This window comes from Merops nubicus, unplaced genomic scaffold (genome assembly GCF_000691845.1).
Source record: "Merops nubicus isolate BGI_N331 unplaced genomic scaffold, ASM69184v1 scaffold1436, whole genome shotgun sequence".
NCBI classification, from domain to species: Eukaryota; Metazoa; Chordata; class Aves; order Coraciiformes; family Meropidae; genus Merops; species Merops nubicus.
Genome location: NW_008612763.1, coordinates 57,557 through 77,438, shown reverse-complemented (window position 1 = coordinate 77,438; position 19,882 = coordinate 57,557). Strand labels below are relative to the sequence as shown.

General features: G+C 45.1%; 1 protein-coding gene across 1 annotated transcript in view; it reads left to right on the top strand.

Moving 5' to 3' along the window:
- The window catches only part of ARPP21 (cAMP-regulated phosphoprotein, 21kDa), a gene marked incomplete at its 5' end in the record, with an annotated part of 59,671 nt that extends 47,677 nt beyond the window's left edge, over nt 1-11,994 (top strand). The window contains 2 exons of the mRNA XM_008941636.1: nt 10,047-10,198; nt 11,358-11,994. Coding sequence (XP_008939884.1) covers nt 10,047-10,198; nt 11,358-11,615 — 410 coding nt within the window. The remainder of the gene's footprint in view (nt 1-10,046; nt 10,199-11,357) is intronic.
- Nucleotides 11,995-19,882: the final 7,888 nt, after the last annotated feature.

Sequence of the window (19,882 nt, the reverse complement as noted above, 5' to 3'; positions counted from 1 at the left end):
AGTGCCATATCTATTCATTGCCCTTCTGCATGCACGAGGAACTGGTCTCTCCAGGTGTTGTTTCCAAAAGTGCCTCTAAGCCCTTTTTTTAGAAAAGGCAAAGGTGAAAAAATGTGCATCCACTGTGCATCCCCTTTTAGAAAATATAGTTCATCTTCTTCTGCCCACCCAGGGCAAGAAAACACACTGAAAATGCATTTGCCTGTGGTGGAGAGAAGGGATACTTTGCAGATTGAGCTGCCTGATTTATCAGAAGAGTTTGGTTTATTTTTTGCAGATTCCTTGGCTAATTAAAACACAAAAAAAACCCCACTCAGATTCCTTTGAATTTGCACCTCCCCCCTCCAGGCAACCCAAAAGAGGAAACAAAAGCTTTAAGTTGCCTATGGACAATTAAACTGTTTCATTTGAAGTATTTTTTTTATATGGAAATCAACATTTCTGAAGTCTTAGAAATTAGTAGTGTTCTATTTGGCATGCCAAAAGGGAATGTTTTTACTTTTTCCAGACATTTTTACCTTTTATTCACTTTTTCCCCTCCTTTTGGCCACAAGTGAAGTTTCCCAGCCACTGGAGCAAGGACCTCTGCAGATCTTGCTGATCACCTTCTTCCAAGAAAAAGATTTAGCTGGAAGGTAGAGCCCTTAATCTGATTAAGGTAGCATTAATCTCGTAGATTAATTAATTAGGTAGAGCATTAATCTGATGTGTTGCTTTGGTACCCGTGGCAGAATCGCAGTCAGTGTTTCTGCAGCGATGCAGAATGGAGTATTAATTAAGTATTAATTAAGACAAGAGAGGTAAATGAGGGTCTACTAGTAAACTAGAAGGGTTTAATTGCAAGATAAACTCAACTGGGAGCTCTCTGAGCCTGTGCCACAGAAGTGAAGTCAATCTCATCCCTGGTTGACATCTGGTTTTAGTTGCCAGCATCTCTTGGTAGGTAGCCAACGTTTAATCTAATGGCATGTTCCTCAATGTCCCTCAATGTCCATGTGTCCCAGCCCCTTCTTGCCCCACTTCCCAGCTGGTGGATGAAGCAGTGGCTGTGCAAAAGTTGAGATAGTATTTGATTAGATTGTAGAAGTGGTTTTTATTAGAATGGAACCCTCTTTTTCCTTGGGTTGATTGCTCCCTGGCTGCTCATGTGTCTCACAAGCCTTTAGAAGGATGAATGTGAATCAATGTGTGGGTGTCTCTGCCATTGGAGGTCCTTCAGGGAGCCCAGTTCTTTGGCCTCAGACCAGGAGTCTACTCAAGCCTGTAAATCATTGCTCTGAAATCAAGAAATTGAGTTCTATGCTTAGAAGTTAAGCAAATGCTGAAGGGCTGTGGTGTGTAGGGGTGGAGTAGCCACCACGTTGCAGGCGAGTGCTCCTGATGTGCTGTAGAGCTGGTTGGAGTTGATTGCCAACCCCAGTAGCCTTCAGATGATGTTCTGCATGGGCACACTTGGAAAAGATGAAGTTTTTTGCAGTTGGACCCAGATGGGCAGACATATGCTCCATCAGAGTCCAGTTGGCTTCAGTACCAGCCTCACATCTGTTGGTCTCTAGCTGGAGGACGTAGCTCATCACTTGCTGTGCCCTTCTGTCACAGGGAGGTGGACAAGCTCCAGTCCTTTTGCTCAGTGGTTTGATCCATTAACCTGTAGATGGACGTAGAAGCAGCAGGGAGGAGAAGTGCCACCAGGGAGAGGAGCAGTGCCACCAGGCAGTGGCCATGCTGTTGTCACAGATGGCACTTGAGTTGATGTTGAGCTGATGAAGGCTCCTCGAGGCTGAGCCACGAACCACAGCCCAGTTTAGGAGGGTGAGAAGCTGAGACTGTTAGTGAGAATTGATGCCTGAGTGGAAGCAGAAGGATGGAGAGCATGTGGACCATCATCTGGTGACTGGTGGTGAGCAGCAGGTTGGAGCATCTGTGATGTGGAAGGGCTGAGAGCCCTGGGGCTCTTCAGCCTGGAGAAGAGAAGACTCAGAGGGGATCTGATCAGTGCTGATCAATAGCTAAAGGGCATGGGCCCAGGCTCTTGTCAGTGGTCCCAGCAACAGGACAAGGCACAAACTGAAACCCACGAGGTTCCTTCTTTCCTTTGAGGGTGGCAGAGCCTGGAGCAGCTGCCCAGAGAGGCTGTGGAGTCTCCTGCTCTGGAGAGATCCCAAACCCACCTGGATGTGACCCTGGGCACCCTGCTGTGGGTGACCTGCTGGAGCAGGGGATTAAAGAAGATGATCTCCAGAGGTTCCTTCCAATCCCTACCATCCTGTGATCTTCAGAGGAGGGACTGGAGCTGTTCTGTGAAGGTTGCACAGTGGCATTGTGGAGGTTCACCCTGGGCTTGTGCTTCAATTGGATATTAGGAGGAATTTCTTCCCAGAGAGAGTGGTTAGACACTGGAATGGGCTGCCCAGGGAGGTGGTGGCGTCAACATTCCTGGAGGGCTTCAAAAAAGGAGTAGATGGAGTGGTCTAGTGGTTAGGGAGATGTTGGGGGAAGGTTGGACTTGATGATCTTGGAGGTCCTTTCCAAACAGGGTGATTCTATGATTCTGTGATATTTCAGCAATACCCAGAGATAAGTTTTAGATCAATCTTGAGTGGATCAACATTTTGTTCGCTCAGAAGTGCTGTTATTTATCTGAGGGCAACTGAGGAAATCCAACTGGTGTAACGTGGAGATGGATCTGCTGAAATTCAGCGAGTCTGTGGGGTCACGGCTGGTACAGAAGATCTCATCCTTGTCACTTGGACACTTGGGGTTGTCTTCTTGTATTTTGAGCCCTGCCACTCATTCCTGCAGGTACTTTGGGCTGGAAGTAAGAGCAGGAAGTAGGTCAGAGGTTTTGTGGAAGAATGTGTGGACCCTTTGTCTTGGAATTCATCAGAATCCTGAGCGAGATGTTGGGTGGTCATTGTAAATGAAAACTCTCTGCAGTGTTTTGCTGGCAAAGGCATCTCTCTAGATGCTGTTTTCAACGTGAGGCAAGACCTACAGCACCTCATACACCAAAGGAATCTTCCTGTCCAGCCTACTGAGTTTTGACATTGATGTTTTAGTTGTATAGTAGCTATTCAGAAATGCCAGAAAGAGGAATTGCAGAAATAGGAACTGAATCTATGGCCATAGCAAGGGCTGTGATTAGATTTCCATCTGGTTTGGTCTCTAAGCAACAAAGCTCTCTGCAGAGCAACCCACAAGTTCTCCAGGGTGACCTGTTGGCCCGTGGGTCTGCCACTAGCTGTGGTTCAACTCAGTGGGAAGAGGCTGGCAGCAAGAAGGGTTATACTTGGGTTTTCCCTGGCACTGTTTGGGACCTCCCTGATGTCACAAGAGCTGCCCACCGGTTTGCAAGACGTGCCTTAGCTCTGTGGGGATGAGAAGGCTTCACCCCTTTTAGGATAACAGTTACCAAAAGTTCCCTGGAGGCATCTCAGCTGGTTTTGGGCACCTTGGTCATGGTGGTGGCCAAAGGGAACTGATTCCCAAAGCCCATCTCTCCAAAACCATGGAGCCTGTTGACATAACTCTGTGGATTCATTGAGTTCAAAAGCAGGAGACACTTTCCTCCTCTCTCTCTTCCTCTCCCCCATGTCATTTGCTGGCTGAGTGACTTTTGGGTTGGCTTTTTTTCTTATTTTTTTTTGCTCTCCACTAAAATGCAGATGCCTCAGCTTCCCAAAACAGCTGCACATGCTTTGTCTGCCTTCATGCCTTGAAGTCAGGCTCCTGGGGAAGTGCCAAAATCCTGGATCAGCTGCTTTACTGGAATTACACTGCTGTAATAGAGCCCTGCATTATTGTGTTGCAGTGATTTTTGGCTTTGCAGCTGGCTGTTCCCTCTCTGCTTTCACTGAAGGGGAGGTAAAAGGAGTTTTTGTCTTCCAAAGAGAGTTTTCTGAATCTTACAGATATTTTGAGTTACCTCCCCTGTCTTTAAGAGGTGGCTTTCCATTTATTCCATTTATTTCCATTATCTTGAAGAGAAATCTTTCAGATTTCTCTTCAAGAGGAGCAAATAGTTTTGAAAAGCAGCACCAAACAGAACATAAATTAAAAGTATATTGAAGAGGAAATAAAAGAAGTGATTAAAGTGTCATGTAATAACATGGTCTGAGGTTCACAGCAAGAACAGGTTTATTTTCAGCCTCCAGCCACTTAGCAGTGGCAAGTTGTTCTTAAAGCAGTCCCTATAATTGGAAAATCCTTTGTGTAGACGAGTCAAAAGAACAGATCCAGGCTTTAAACAGAAGAAAAACACCTCCCCACCCCTACATCTCCTATATTTGGATCCATCCAAGCTCTTTTTGATGTTTTCCAAGCCAAAATGCCAGCCTGCCTTAATTAAAAGTTTAGTCTTGGAAGATGTTACAGTGTGTGATTTGATTAGGTATATAATGAAAGTATTTAATCACATCTCTTATTTCTGGGCTTTTTCACTGGGTGGTGAGGACACCCAAGTTTTAAGACAACTCTTTTAAGGTTTGGGTAAGTCACTGAGGGGTGGGTGTGCATCTTTTAAGGGATTCATTTATACCCTGGGTCTGGTGATTTTGCATGTTTGCCCTCAAGGTAGTTGCTTGGATGATGAAGTAGAAGGCTCTAAATAACAGTTCAGTGCTCTTCCCAAAAAAAAACATTTCCCCCCATGGGACAATGGGCCTAGAAATGGTTTTTTAGGAGATAATGTTGTTCCTTGACTCCAGCAGCTGGAGCTTGGCATCACAAAAAAAAGGGTAAAAAGGAAACAAAATGGATATTTCTTTGACATATAAGAAGCTCTAAACCTCACGTGTGCTCTGCAGCTTTACTTTCAGCATTTCCCAACCTAACAGGAGGCTTCCCAGCACCCTGAGGTTTGTTTTATGCAGCAGCTGTTCTTGAGGGAAGAGCCTGTCCACAAAGCACTGTCTTCACTTTTGGGAAGATCTACCTTATTCTGGTTTGCACAGGACAAGCAGTGTTGAAAAATCAGATTTGTGAGGCCCTGATCCTGCACATCTTTTGAACTGGGAGGATTTGCATTATTGTTGTGTGATTCCCCTGGTTTTTTTCTTTTCCATTTTGTTAGCAGAGCAGCTGTTCTTGAGGGAAGAGCCTGTCCACAAAGGATTGTCTTCACTTTTGGGAAGATCTACCTTATTCTGGTTTGCACAGGACAAGCAGTGTTGAAAAATCAGATTTGTGAGGCCCTGATCCTGCACATCTTTTGAACTGGGAGGGTTTGCATTATTGTTGTGTTATTATTCCCCTGGTTTTTTTCTTTTCCATCGTGTTAGCAGCCAAGGAATGTCCCCAGTTGGTTGTGGTGTCTCAAGAAGAACGTGAAACTCTCCGTGCTTTGGATGCTCTGTGCTTTGGGTTTCTAAAAAACTAATAAAACTGGGTTTTTACATAGCTTTTTGAGGAGGAATTAATAAAGAGGACAAGGATGGGCAGTTCAGCTGGGTAAGACTCATCCTGCTCCAGGAGATGGACACGACAAGTCAGGTGGAAGATCTCAGAGCTGTTCTCCACAAACCCATAAATTCTTCTACAGCAAAGTATCCTCAGCAGTTTTTTACCAAATCCAACAAATAGTTTGCTCTGAAATAAGGCAAAATTGCAGCAAATTTCTAGATTTGCCTCCTTTTTGATTTCATCCCTGGAGGGGTTCAAAAAACATGGAGGTGTGGCACTTGAGGATATGGTTTCATGGTCATGGTAGTGGTGGGTGATGGTTGGACTTGATGACCTTAGAGGTCTTTTCCAACCTTCACAATTCTTTTGAAGCTGGATGAAGATATTTTTGCACTATTGATGATCTTGATTATTGTGGGTCTGCCAGCAAATGTGGCTGTAGATCTGCTAACAGGTTTGGGAAGCATGAAGGTGTTCCTAGAAAAGCTATGGCCAATTTAGGGACCAGGGAGCAAAGATTCTGGCAGCAATTATGTGTTGAGAGACTAAGTTCAAAATCCTGCAGTTTTATAACCCTAGTTTAGCAGAGAATTAATCAAGTTCTTGTCACTGTGATAGTTGAAGGATATATATTTCCTGTGTTTTGGGGATTTTTTTGTGGTATCCAGTTCACACCCATAAAGTATCTCTGATGCCTTCAAGAGGAACACAGCAGAGAGGGCTTTGTTTAGGCTGCTAGAAACCCCTGCCTTCAAATTCCTGCTCTCAATACCTGAGAAGGGATTTCAGTGGACTCCTCCCACAGCTTGGCCAACTGCCCTTCCTTCCAGTTTTGCAAATACTTGGACCAGCTCAAAGCTTTTGATAAGTAAGGGAGTTACCAGAGACTTTACTGATGAGTCCATGGCTGAATTGGAGTTCTACAGTGACATTTTTTTCTTGGATTAGTAATTTATCACAAACATTCTCTAGGGATATAGAGGAAAAGCTGCATCCAGCCACTTTCATACTTCCCCCATAGCTTATTTTAAAAAATCAAGGAAAATTGGAGCCTAGCAAGGTGATGGGAATAGATCCTGATTGTGTTCTTCAGCCTACAAAACCTACTGAGTGCTACTTCAGCCAGGACAAAATAAACTCAGGCCAGAAATAACCAGAAATAGCCTTAAAATATCTAATCCCAGAGAGACTAAGAAAATCCTGTTGTACATACATCAGATTAGTCCTTTTCCTTGGAAGACAGGAAATGTTGAGAGCCAACTGGCTGATTTTTTCCTAAGTATTTCAAGTCTGGGATGTGTCATTTAGTACTCTGAATAATACTGGACACAGAGAAGACTCTCATCATATCTGTATGGCCATCATAACTCCTTATTAAACTGATGGATATCTTCTAGCAAGCTGTCCATCCTCATTCCAGAGGGTTTGGCTGATAGCAAATGTGCTTCCTCTCTGGGGAAATTGCCTCGTTGGTAATTATAGGGCCTGTGGAAAACTTGGGTTTCTAAACAGAACAGTTCTAGATTTATCTTCCAAACGTGGAATTTTATTATCCCATTTTCTCCTCAAGAACTCTCTCCCAGCAGATCCCTCTTCATCCTCTAAGTTGAGCAGGGTGAGCTCTGGGTGCTGTTACTGAGAGACATGCAGGACCACGGTGATTTGTCTTCTTTGCTCCATAGCCTCATTAAGAAATTAATTACAGAAATTTCCCATTTGTGGGTCTCTCACCCAGCCTTTCACCCCCTGGGACGTTGAAGTGGGCTGACTGTCAGCGTGGTGATGGAGGCTGTAAAAGTGGAGAGCATTTACCTCGATGGCATGATGGCCTCTTCCATTTTGCCTGCAATCCAAGGCTCATTTTCCCTCTGAGGCACTCGTTGCAATCCTCTGCACAGTTTCTTCCTCTGGTTGTTTAACAACGTGTCTCCTGTTTGCCCTGATTTCAGCAATCCTCCTCTGTAGCAGAGATAACACAGAGCAGGATGATTTAATGGCAGGAAAGAGGCCCTGGAGCTTGCAGTAATAGGGTGGTTCATCTGATGTGGGCTGCCATTAGAAAATCACCCAGGGATGTGTCTTCTCAGGGGGTAGGGAAGAGGCTTTTAAGGATTGCTCTTTATGGAGGATGAAAGCTAATGAGCAGAAGAGCAAGGATGAAGAGGATGGGTGCTGCAGGAAGCATGGTGGTGCCACTGCCTGATCTCACTTGGGTCCTGCCACCTACGTAGCTCCAGAGCATCCCTCTCAGCCCAGCAGAGGACGTTGCTGAAAGGTTCAGATATGACTTTTGGTTGTTCAGAGCCTTTAATTCTCCCATCTCCCTTCTTCTCCTTCACCCGTGTACAAAAACACATGGAGACATCAGCACACAGCAAACAGGGAAGGATCTGTTTCAGATGTTAGGTGGCATGCAGAGTCAGGGTTGCAGAATTTGGGCTGCAGGAGGCAGGCAAGTCAGGGCAACTGGTTTTTGAGATCTACAACTTCTTGTTCAGCCACACAGAGTGCCCAGTTCCTTCCTTGAACCAGAAGCCATCTGGCAGAGTGGAGTTGGGTTTCTTTGTGCTTTCACACCATTTTCTTCTTGGTTATAGAGCTTAGAGATAAATTAATTCACCTCTTAATACTCTCTACTCCCTCTGCACTGTTGGAGGATATTTTGGTAACCTTGCCAGGTTCTTGTATTCAATGGAATGGATGAACTTGAATCTTGGTAGAGGGTCAGTCTGTTCTATCAGGTCAGGTGAAGGGGCTTCACTTCAGTTGCAGAACCTTGAGGACAACCCTGGATTTGACCCAGTGCTGTTCTGGGGTTCTGCAGCAAGGTCTGACCTCCATCACTTCATCGTACTGCCAAGGGTACTGATGGCAAAAAAAGAAGCCCATGATTATTAAATGAGGAAGAGAGAACAACCAGCATCTCTGCAAGGATAGAAGCAGGCCAGTGACCTTAAATCTCCCTGTTTCCACCCACGAGTCGATGGAGCAAAGGGTCAAGATACTACAGGATTCCCCAACTGGGTGTCACCAGATCCCTGGTCCACCATCCATCCATTGATTGTCCACCAGCACAACATCTAGGACTTGTTTGGACACCCCCAAGTGCCATGAGGTGAATTCCCCAGTGCTGCTTCTACTGTCAGTGGGCTGCTCTCCATTTCAACAACTTCCAGTCCTGCAAAAAAACCAGAATAGCAGTGCTGAATTTTTTATTTCTGGCTTTTTCTTCCCCTCCCCTAATGGGCAGACGAGAGCAGAAGAGGACTCACAATTTTCTTCTTGCTGTATAAGCCTTTTGCAAACTCAGTTACAGCACTTCTGATGTTGGGGTTTTTTTGTGACTAAAAAATCTGCTGACGCTGTGTTGGTGCATAGAAAAACAGCAAATTTGAATGTATAATAATCTGGTGCATTTGGGAGATGCTTGATGCTGTATCCCAGCCAAGTTAATCATTCATGGGATTCATTTTATTTTATTTTTTTTTATTTAGCTCAGTTGCCTGGAGATATTAATCTCATATCTGTTGGAAGGGCATCTTTAATGCCAAAAAATTCATCGTAGGTGCCTGACTTTTCTCTGGCATCAGGAAAGATGTTGAAGGAGAGCTCAGAGTTGACAGCAGGCTGGTAGAAACAGAGACATTCATTCCTTTATTTTCTTTACCTCATGAAGAAATACCCAGGTGATGATTTGCAATATTGGAGCATATTGAACCGTGTGCTGTAGTCATGAATATAAATTGAGCTGACGTGACACTCATCTTTCCAGAGAAAACCAACACAGCCTTGCTCCTTCTGGTAATTCTTATTGCAACTCAGAATTCTCAATGCTCTGAGAACCTCTCCACGGAGGTAATAGTTCACTGGATAACTGTTTAAAAACCACCAGTGCTAAAGGACATGGAGTGTCTGCAGGAGAAACTCTTCCCAGATTTCTAATGACTCTGGCTGGCAGCTTTGCTCTCCAGATCATCCAGGCTTTGACCATTCCTCCTTTAGTCCTAGAGGAGCCATCCCAGCAGACAATCTGTGGTGTTGGGGTGGCTTTGAACAACAGGGATCAGACACTCCCTAGGTTTTGATCATCCTCTTTTACCCAACACAAAGCTGGTGGGGTGGAACATGACCCTCAAGTTGCTCTAATTGTATAAAAAGCCTTGAAAGCAGGAGCTTGTGTGTGGATGGACTTCTGCTGGAGCTGGATCTTGGATAAGATGATCTCTTGGAGATGTCCCTGCTTATTGCAGGGGGGTTGGACTAGGTGACCTGTAGAGCTCTCTTCCAACCCAATAAATTCTATGGTCTCCAGAGGTCCGTGCTGGGGTTCTGTGTGATCCTGTGATCACCCACAAGCCAGCAGCACCCTGTGTCTGTTCAGGGCTCTACAATCCTGTGCTGCACTCAAGGTGGTCTCTGCTGCAGGGTTGAAGAGGATGAGGAAGGTGTGCTGCCTGCTCATGGTAGCCTGCCAGGAAAGTCAACTCCCAGCACTTATTCCTCCTCAATTTTCACCTCCAGTGATGCTCCTCTAGAAACCAAGCAACTCTTTGATGAACACAGGGCAAAGTGCTGAGGTCATTTTGTGTTCCTCAGAGCAGTTTTAACCTTGCCCCTTTAATCTGAAGACCTCTTTCTTCTTCCAGGTTACCAGCCTGTCCTGCCAAACCAGCAGCAGGGGTTCCAGGGTCTCATGGGAATGCAGCAGCCGCCCCAAAGCCAGAACCTGATGAATAATCAACAGGGAAATCAGGTGCAAGGCATGATGGTGCAGTATCCAGCCATGTCCTCTTATCAGGTACTTGGGAGCCAAAAAAGGAAGACTGCTTTTGCCTTTTGATTCAGGTTTTATCCCTTTATTTCTTCACGAGGACAGCGTGTGGCAGGAGGCCTCCTGATAAAGACACTTCTAAAGCAAATTGGTTGCTTGGATTCCTCTTTGACATATTCTTGGTGCTCCTGATTTTCATTCTGAACTGGGAATATTTCAAATGAAGTGTTTATTCCAGGCTGCAGTGCAGGGAGAAGGTCATAAAGGCTGAAGGAATTAAATTTCTTCCCATGAAAAAAAAATTGCTGTAAAAAACTAAAAGACAGAATTTTGGGGGCTTTTTTTTGGCCTGTGCAGTATCTACCACGTCTACCATCTAGAAGAACCATTTCAGGTGAGGTTGGATGGGGCTCTGAGCAACCTCATCTAGCTGCAGATGTCCCTGCTCCCTGCAGGGGGGTTAAGACTAGATGGCCTTGAAATGTCCCTTCCAACCCAAAACACTCTTATGATTCTTTGTCTTCTATAAGAAGCTGTAGCCAGATTTTTGGTTATTGGGTTTTGGAGAGTGGCTTGGTTTTTACCAAGTCCCTGAGTTACCCAGCCTTATTTCCCCAATTTCATACCTGGTTTCTTTGAGGTGTGCCAAGAGCCTGGGAGAGGTGGCCTGTGCTTATGTTTCCTGCTGGTCCCTCTGGAAAATTAAGAAACTAAATGACATGTAATTGATTTTAATTGATTACACTCATTGAGGAGCCATTCACCTTCTCCCTCAGCTTCTCTGAAGACAGTGCAGCAACCCAGGTGGGAATGGGGGAGTTGCTTGTGGGTAAAATTTTCCCCTTGCACCTTCAGAACCACGACATGGATAATGCATTTTAAAGGTTAATGGCCAAGGTAAAGGTTGAGACCTTTTAGATGAGCTTGATAGAGCAGGGATGGGTGTTTGCACTCACCCCAGGAATTGGTGTTGCTCCAGAGCATGGCAGTGCCACTTTACTAGACCTGGGAGCAGAGAGATTTCTTCCTAAACCCAATCCACAGGGAGGAGAACAGTTCTGAGCAGCAGCAGATGACCCATTTTGGCAGAGCACGCTGCATACTCCAGCTGTAAGGAAGTTGGAGACACTTGGGACCTGCTCAAAATTTCAGCAACCCCATTTATTTGTGCCATTTTCCTCCTTAGGTGCCAATGACCCAGGGTTCTCAAGGATTGCCACAACAATCATATCAACAACCAATCATGCTACCTAATCAATCAGGTCAAGGAACACTTCCAGCCACTGGGCTGCCTGTCTACTGTAACGTCATACCTCCTGCCCCCCAGAACAACCTCCGGTTGATGGCCCCACACTGCCCCTCCAGCAACGTTCCAGTTCTCTCTGCCAGCTGCAGGACAAACTGTGCCAGCATCAACAATGCAGGGTGGCAGGTCAAGTACTGACACTGGGGCTTCACCTGGAAGACCAAGAGGGTAGCAGTGCATTATTTGAGGGATAACTCACGGCCTTCAGAAGAGGAGGACACCAGGATGATGAGTTTGAGGACTACACTCAAGCGATTTGCTGCTGGAAAAATATAAAAAAACCTGTAAAAAAAAAATAAAAAAAAGATAAAAATTAAAAATTTTGACAAAAAAACAAACAAAACAAAACATGTTTGCTGGTTAATGGTGCATATTTTTGTCATGTCTGCTAGGTATGCCTTTCTAGCTTAGCTAGTGACATGAATTCATTGAGGTAAGATTTTTTCCTACCACTGAACACCACTGTGTAGATTGTAATATCCCCAATTCGGATTAGTTTTGTACTTTGTGTTGAGTTTGTGAAGCTAAAAGTATTTAAAAAGATAATGAAAAAAAAATCACCTTGTACCAAAGCTGTAATGGAAATGAAGAGGAAAAAAAAAAATACAAACTGAAAACAAAAAAAAAAGAATTACTGAATGGAAGGAATAATTTATATACACTATAGAGTTTTTTTATGGATATATACTGTATTGTAGTGCTTAATCACAATAAAGCTATTTGACCTCATGGAGAAAGGTCATGTTTCTACCCCCTGCTTGGTCTCCTCTCTGTTTCTGGGTGAGCTCCCCTTTGTTTCTGCAGTGCCTCGTTTCAGGTGAAGCTTTGACCTGTTCAAGAGCCCAACCAGCAGCTGAAAAGAAGAAGACACTGGCTGGAAGATCAATTGTTGAAGAAGTAGCAACCACAGTCCCCAGCAATTCTTCTGTTCCATAGAGATACTCAACCCTATTATTGCTGTGAAGCCATTTGGCAACCAAAAAATGACAACCCAAGAATCTCCATCGTGTTCAAGTACGAGGGAGGAACAATTTATTTGGGCTTCTGGCTCTTAAAATATGCAGCACAGCAGTTGGCCAGAAATTTTTAGAACCTTTTTTTAGTTTTTTTTTTTATGAATTCCTGTGGTGTTTCTCATTATGATGTCCACATTCACTCAAATTCCCAGCTTGTTCTGCTAAATTCCTCCTCATTCATAAATGCTGCGTGACGTTCCTCGTTCTGCTTCACTGAGGACAACATCCAAGTAGCAAATGGGTTTTCCAGCCAGAAGCCTGGGTGGTTTTTCAATTAAACTGCATTTTTGATCACTTCTGAAGTGGAGTTGAGCCCTCCAGAATTAGGCATTGTGGAAAAAAAGCTTGAGGTCCTTCTGTAGGTAAAATCTTGCCTGTGTCGTGGGGTGATTTAGGTACAGCCAAGATGACTGTAGCCTACAATGCTCTTGGCTGTTGTTAATCTGACTGTGAACCAGCTTTTCTTTTAAGAGGAGCAGCATTTCCTTCAGCTGTGGAAGGGCTACAACCTCAATTTTAAACAAATATTGTTGTTCTCTCTACAATAAACATCATTCAGGGTTCAGTCTTTTTTTTTCACGTGTGTCTTCAAAGTGTGAGATTTCTACTGAATCCAGTCCCACGGGATCCTAGGAAAGCTCAACAATGTTCTGTGGTGTTCTGAGCTCCAATTTCTGTTGCCCTTCATTTCCTTTCAATGTTTTCTCTACTGTGGAAGAGTTTCTCTTAGCCTTGGTCTAATTCCCCATCGTTGGGTTTGCTGCTGCTGGGTGGCTGAGGGCTCAATGAGTGGTTGTCCTTCCCTGGCAAGGCTCCAGAGTCCAGCAGGATGGACCCACAGGTGACCTTGCAGAGGACAGGTTGTGTGTAACCAAGATCAACAAGAGAGGAGGGAGGGTAAAAGTCTTTTAGACCTTTTGGTGATGACTGTATTCAAGTCCTGTTTGTTCTCTTCTCTTTGACATGCTATTGTTGCCTTGTTGGTCTTTTTATGTGGCATGGAGCAGCTTCAGGAAGAGGTCACAGCCCAAAATGGCCTTCATCTGCTGATTGTCTCACTCTCCAAAGAGCTGGGATCTCCTTAGGCATAGGGGAAACTGAATTTGATCTCCCTCAGCTATGGAGCATGCCCTGATTATTAAGGTATATACATGGGGGAGACCTCTCACATGGTCATGGGGCACAGACGTGCTTTGAGCTGGAAGGATTGAAGACAATTGACTCATTCTGTTCCTACATAAAGCACAAAAAATATTCTCTAGGGTTTTTTTTTTTTAATAAAACAGTCTGTTTAAGTCTTTTTGTTCATTCAAATAAATTAATAAAAATAAAATTAAAATAAAAAAGTGTTCTGAGCTGGATGGCTGAGGATCCAAGATGTTAAACCCAAGATTTTGCTCTTCAAAAGAGGATGTAACACCATGGTGAGGATGAAAACCTTCCACTGGGAAGTGCCTCATGAGCATTCATCTTTCTTCTTTGTAGCATATTGTCCATTATTATTGGAAAGGTTAATTATGAGCAGAGCTCATACAAGCAGAGCTTTTGTTCTAAGAGTTATATGCTGGAGTTGGTAATAATTGGAATATTGTTTTCTCAGGTGGCATTTTGTATAGAATCTGTTATTTTTTATGAAAAGTCCTGGCTTTTCTGGGCATCAGGTGTAATTTCTACTAAGGGTGGGTTGGGCATGGCCCCAACAGCAGCTCATTGAGGTAGGAATTACAGGAAGAAGGTGCAAGAGAGCACCTGAGCTTCATTTTGAAGCTGAAGAACAGCAGGTGCTCAGGGTAGACATGGATGGTGTGTTGAAAAGCAGGACTGAGTCCTTCCCAAGGCTACATGGGGATTTTTTAATCATCATCATGGAAAAAAAACCTCTTTTAGCTGCATGGAAGACCTGAAATCTTTTGGTAAGTTATATTTTTGTAGGTAGTGGCCACTGAGGGTGATAGGAAGACCCAATACATTGATAGGAGAAGACTTTCCAAGACTGGATGTTTTCTGCTTGGCTCCCATCAACTTTGACCTCAAAAAAAGTCAAATCTTAGTCCAGGTAGAGCTGGGGAAAAGGGCCTCTGAGCATGTATAGGAGTAAAAATTTTTGTGATGGAGAAAAATGATTTATTTGGGTTTTTATTTATTTTCTAAAATCTCTCAATTAAACCCAGAAGTTTTTCAAAAGTTACCCTGAATCATGTTTCCAAGCAAAGTGTTTCTGTGTCCCTGAGGGCAGGATTTAATCAGGGGACAGGATGCCAGGAGGTGGGTGGTCACAGGGCAATCCTTTGAGCTGCAAATTTCCATCCAGTCCTTTGCAGAAAAATGATCTTATCTAAGAAAAAATATTTTTTCTATGATATTTGGCTATTGGGATAATATATTTTGTACAATATTTGGAGACTATTGACATTGAGATCAAACCATAAATGATAAATCTGGACAAATTCTGCTCAGATAGATGAGAGATGAGTTCCCATGGAGGGACTCACTTGTGTCACTTGAACCCACCTCCTGGGTGCTTTCAAGGCCACCTTTTCACTTGGTTTCATCTCTACAGATGAAACCCTGAGACCTATGTGCTGGAATTCAGAACTGCTTCAGGCATCCACACCTTTCCTGGGTGCCTGAGCCTCTTGGGCAACATATTCCCATGCCCACGGGCTGTGCACAGCTTGATGCTTCTTTTATTGGTGTGGAGATCCAAAATCCACGTGCCATGGGGCTCACTGCCATCTTCCACTAGGCTGGAATTATCAGGGAGGGCTTCAGAGACTACAAAGGGGTCCAAATTAGATGGAAGACACTCGAGTAAATCTGGATGCCTGGATCAATCTGGATCCTTCCTTTTTGTCCTTTTAGAAAGGAGTGGGGGAGGCAAGAGCTTTTTTTTTAAGTATTTCTTGAACAGGTTTTATCTTCCCAGCCCGTTGGAACTTGATTATCTGTAGCTGGCATGTGGTGGAAGGAGATCTTGCTGATGTGTGAATAAAGATGTTGCAGCCATCAGAGCTGTCAGGCAGCAGTGGAATGAGCTCTGGATTGAAGCATCCACACAGCCCAGGAAAACTTCTGATCTGAGAGTTGTTTTATTATTTATTCATGTGCTTCTGTGCTCCCCTGGACTGGGGCTGTGTTGTATCAAAAGCTGCCTCACTCTCACAGATGTTCTGTGCTGCAGAACTAGAAGCATCACCCCTCTTTGCTTAAATAATTGAGGTTGGGATCAAATTCTTTCTGACTGAGGAGGCTGATTGTCTAACAGATGTATGGAGCTGGTTAGAGAGAATCTCTGCTCCAAGAGTAACTTACATTGTCCAAGCACAGCGTCCAGGGAAGCTGCAGGTTTTTTCCAACCCCTCATCCAACACAGGACCCTGCTGGTGGAACTCATTTGTGACCATGCTTCTCATCAATAAAGATGTCATAGAGGGGAGGTTAACTGCAAAAGTAGCAGTGGCTCTTGTAAACAGTTTTATATAGAGATACACCTTATTTTTTCCAGAACTGAACATTTATTCTGCACTCAGGAGCAGCAGAAAGACCTCAGAGCGAGCTGCAGTGGTGTGAGCCTTCTGCTCAGCTCTGCCCTCATGAGCTCTGTGGATGCTAGAATAAATTCTTCTGCATTTTTTTCCCCATTTCCCTTCCTCTTTCTGCTGCCCAGTTTTGTTCATAGAATGGTTTGGGTGGGAAGGGACTTTTGAAGGCCATCTCCCTGCAGGGAGCAGGGACATCTGCAGCTAGAGCAGGGTGCTCAGAGCCCCATCCAACCTCCCCTGGGATGGTTCCAGGGATGGGGCTCTTAAGGACACTGTGGTGCTGCTCTTGGTGCAGCAGGAGCATGGACAAGCCAGCCATGGCTTCCACAAGGGAGACCTTGATGCTCTTTCATTAAAAGAGGAGCTATTATCCTCAGGTTTGCCTGATAAAGGCATCTCCTTTGCAGAGCTCTGTGAGGATGCAGTATTCTAGAATTAAGTAATTAGTGCAGCTTGACATCAAGAGAGTGAGGAGCCAGATAAATGACACCCAGGGCACAGGAATCATTCCAGGTAGACCAATGACAATCACTGGGTTGCCAACACCCTGTGCTGGCTGTCATCAAAACACTCCCCTCCTTCCCTTCACCACCCTCCAATATTTTAGCCTGTTACCCACTGTATTTCTTCTGGACTCATTGATCTCTGGCTGGCTTCTCAGGTGGCTGGCAGCTTGGAAGAGAAGCTGGGTCCCCTGCCAGCCTCTGTGGGAGTTGGGACCCCAACAGCAGAGCCCCACACTGGTGGTGGTGGCTTTCAGACAGCAATAAATGTCCTCTGAGGGCCCAACTGCCTCCACAGAGGCACATTCCTGTCACTCAGCTTTGGTTTGCAAGTAGTGCCTAACGCCAGTGGCCCTAGCCATGCAGCTATGGGACCTTCTGCTGGTCCCTTGCATGGCCATCTGTGAAGCTCAGAGTGCTGAGAAAGCAGGCAGCCTGCTCAGGAATCTGCTGTCACACTTAATCCTGCATTTGTTTCTTCCTCCCAGCAGCCAAAAGGGGCATTCAGATCCCCCCTCTGTGTGCCTGTGGGGCTGGAATCTGGAGCTGAGCTCCAGCAGATGGTGTTGCCTCCTCCCAGCCAGCACCAAGAACTGCTGGGCAGAGGCCAGCGCTGGAGTAAGCTGATACAACCAGCATAAATATTGCATATATTTATAGGTTTTTTTTTAATATTCAGCTTTTAGAAGCAGCAGAGTGCTCCAGGGAATGGACAGAACAACTCTGGCAAGGTTGTTTTCCCAGCCTCAGTCAGCGTAGACACGTTCTGGCCAAAGATGGGTTGAGGAGTGGAGTCGTGGTTAGGACAGAAGACATTAAGTCTTCCTGAAAAGCCAGCTAATTAAAATGGTGTTTCAGTTTTGTTACCTCTCTGCTGTCAGTGCACATGTGATAGTGATAAACACCAACATCACAAAGTGTAAATAATGAGCTGGTTTAGTGTTGGAGCCTCCTCTGCTCCAAGCTCAACCACCCCAGGTCCTTCAGCTGGCTCCATCTGCTAGGAAATGATGAGGGACTACCCAATGAAACACTTGGGGAGTAATATTAAGGGGAAAATTATTATCAGGGGGAAATAATTAAATTATTATGCTTAAAAGTTGGGTAGATACAGTGCTGAAGGACATGATTTGGCAGTGGCCCTAGTAGGGTTCTGTTAGACTTCATAATTTCTTAGCAGATGGACCCACTTGGGTGAAGGGGTTTGTCCAAGATCATGCACCAAGTTAGCAGGCCAAAAAAAAAACCCCAAAAACCCAGAAAATAAAAAGAATGCAAGAGAAATACAAAATTCCTCCATGTTGCAGATGTTACAACTAGGAGACATCAGCATGGTCATGCTTGAAGCTGTCATTAATTCCTCATCCCCAGTGTTTCAAAGGAGGGTTCAGGATGAATCTCAGAGGTAGGGAGCAGCTGAACTTCAAAGGCAAGGAGCAAAACCCTCTGTGGTTCCACCCCTGCCTTGTCTTGCTGCCCCTTCTTGCTCAATCCATTTTTTCTCCTGAGGTAGACAACAGGTTGGCTGAAATATTGGCAACAGAAGAAATCCAACTCAAGCTCCTTATAGAACTTGACTGTTCAAGATGTCAGGTGTTGTATGTATATATTTATACCCACGCTTCTTTTGGTTAGCACTGAAATAAAGTTGTCCAAAGTTTGGAGTGTGGTAGGGCCTGAGAGAGCTGAAAAAGCTCAAAGGAGATGGACACATATGACTTTTTTTTTCCTTTCTTTTTTAAACTATCACAGCTCCAGCGAAACAAATCAAACCCAGCTTCAAAACTTCCCTGCTTGAACTTCTCCTCTTCTCCTCTTCTCCCTGGGGTTGCTGCTTTCGAGCTGTTGAGCTGATTTGTTGAGGCAGATGGAAGCATAAAGCATTTCTCCATTGGGCTCATTTCTCTCCCTGGATGGGGTGGCAGGAGACAGCTCATGACAATGAGGAGAGTGCTCCTGTGGAACCAACTTCCTACAAATCAAAATAAGCTGGTTTCTTTTGGTCACAGGGAGGTCTACATGGCACCAGGCTTGCTGGCAACAGCTGGAGTTCAGCTGTCTCCAAGGAGGAAAAGGATTCTTGCCCACGAGGTGGCTCGTTGAGAGGGCTTTAAATTAGGTTTGAAGGGCAAGGGGGCAAAATTAGGCCCAGGAGAGATGATCCTAGGGACTCTGGGATGCTGGGGGTGGGAGTGAAATCAATAGCCCAGCTCAAGTGCAGTCCACACAACATGGACAACAAAAAGGAGGAGCTGGAAGGCGTTGTGCTGCAGAATAGCTAATGACACAGTCACCATCACAGAAACGTGGTGGGGTGACTCCTACAGCTGGAGTGCTGCAATGGATGGCTGTAAGGTCTTCAGAAGGGACAGGCAGGGAAGGAGAGGAGGGGGGGTGGCTCCATATGTTAGGGAGTGTCTTGACTGTGTAGAGCTGGATGGCTGAAGGATGAAGGTGAAAGCCAACAAGGCAGCTGATCCTGGTGGGAGTCTGTTAGGGACCACCCAACCAAGATGAAGGAGGAGGTGAAGCATTCTACAAGCAGCTGGTGGAAGTCTTAAAATCACAACCCTTGTTCTCCTAGGGGACTGCAACCTACCAGACATCTGCTGGAAATACAACACAGCAGAGAGGAAACAGTCTAGGAGGTTCCTGGAGTGGGTGGAAGACAACTTCTTGTCACAGTTGGTGGCCTACTAGGGGAGGTGTCTCGCTAGACCTGCTGCTTACAAAGAGAGAAGGACTGGTGGGTGGTGGAGGCTGTCTTGGGCTTAGCAACCATGAAATGATAGTTCTCAGTTCTTGGTGAAGTACAGAGAGAGTTCAGCAAGACCACTACCATGGACTTCCAGAGGGCAAACTTTGGCCTGTGGCAGGACACTGGTTGGGAGAGTCCCTTGGGAGGTTGTCCCAACGGTCAAAGGGGTCCAGGAAGGCTGGACATTCTTCAAGAGGGAAGTCTTAGAGGTGCAGGAGCAGGTTGTCCCCATGTGTTGTAAGTCAAACTGGTGGGGTAGGTGACTGGCCTGGCTGAACAGGGAGCTTTTGTTGGGACTCAAGAAAAAAAGGAGAGTTTACCACCACTGGAGGAAAGGGCAGGTGACCCAAGAGGAGTACAAGGATCTAGTTAGGTCATGCAGAGAGAACATCAAAGAGGGAAAAGTCCAGCCAGAGCTTGATCTGGCACTTGGGGACATGGTTTAATGGTCATGGCAGTGTTGGGTGATGGTTGGAGTTGATGACCTTAGTGGTCTTTTCCAACCTTAATGATTCTATGATTCTAACAAAAAAAGGTCCTGCTGGAGCCATCGTTGAGTCTCACCATCACTGAAGTAGATTGGTTT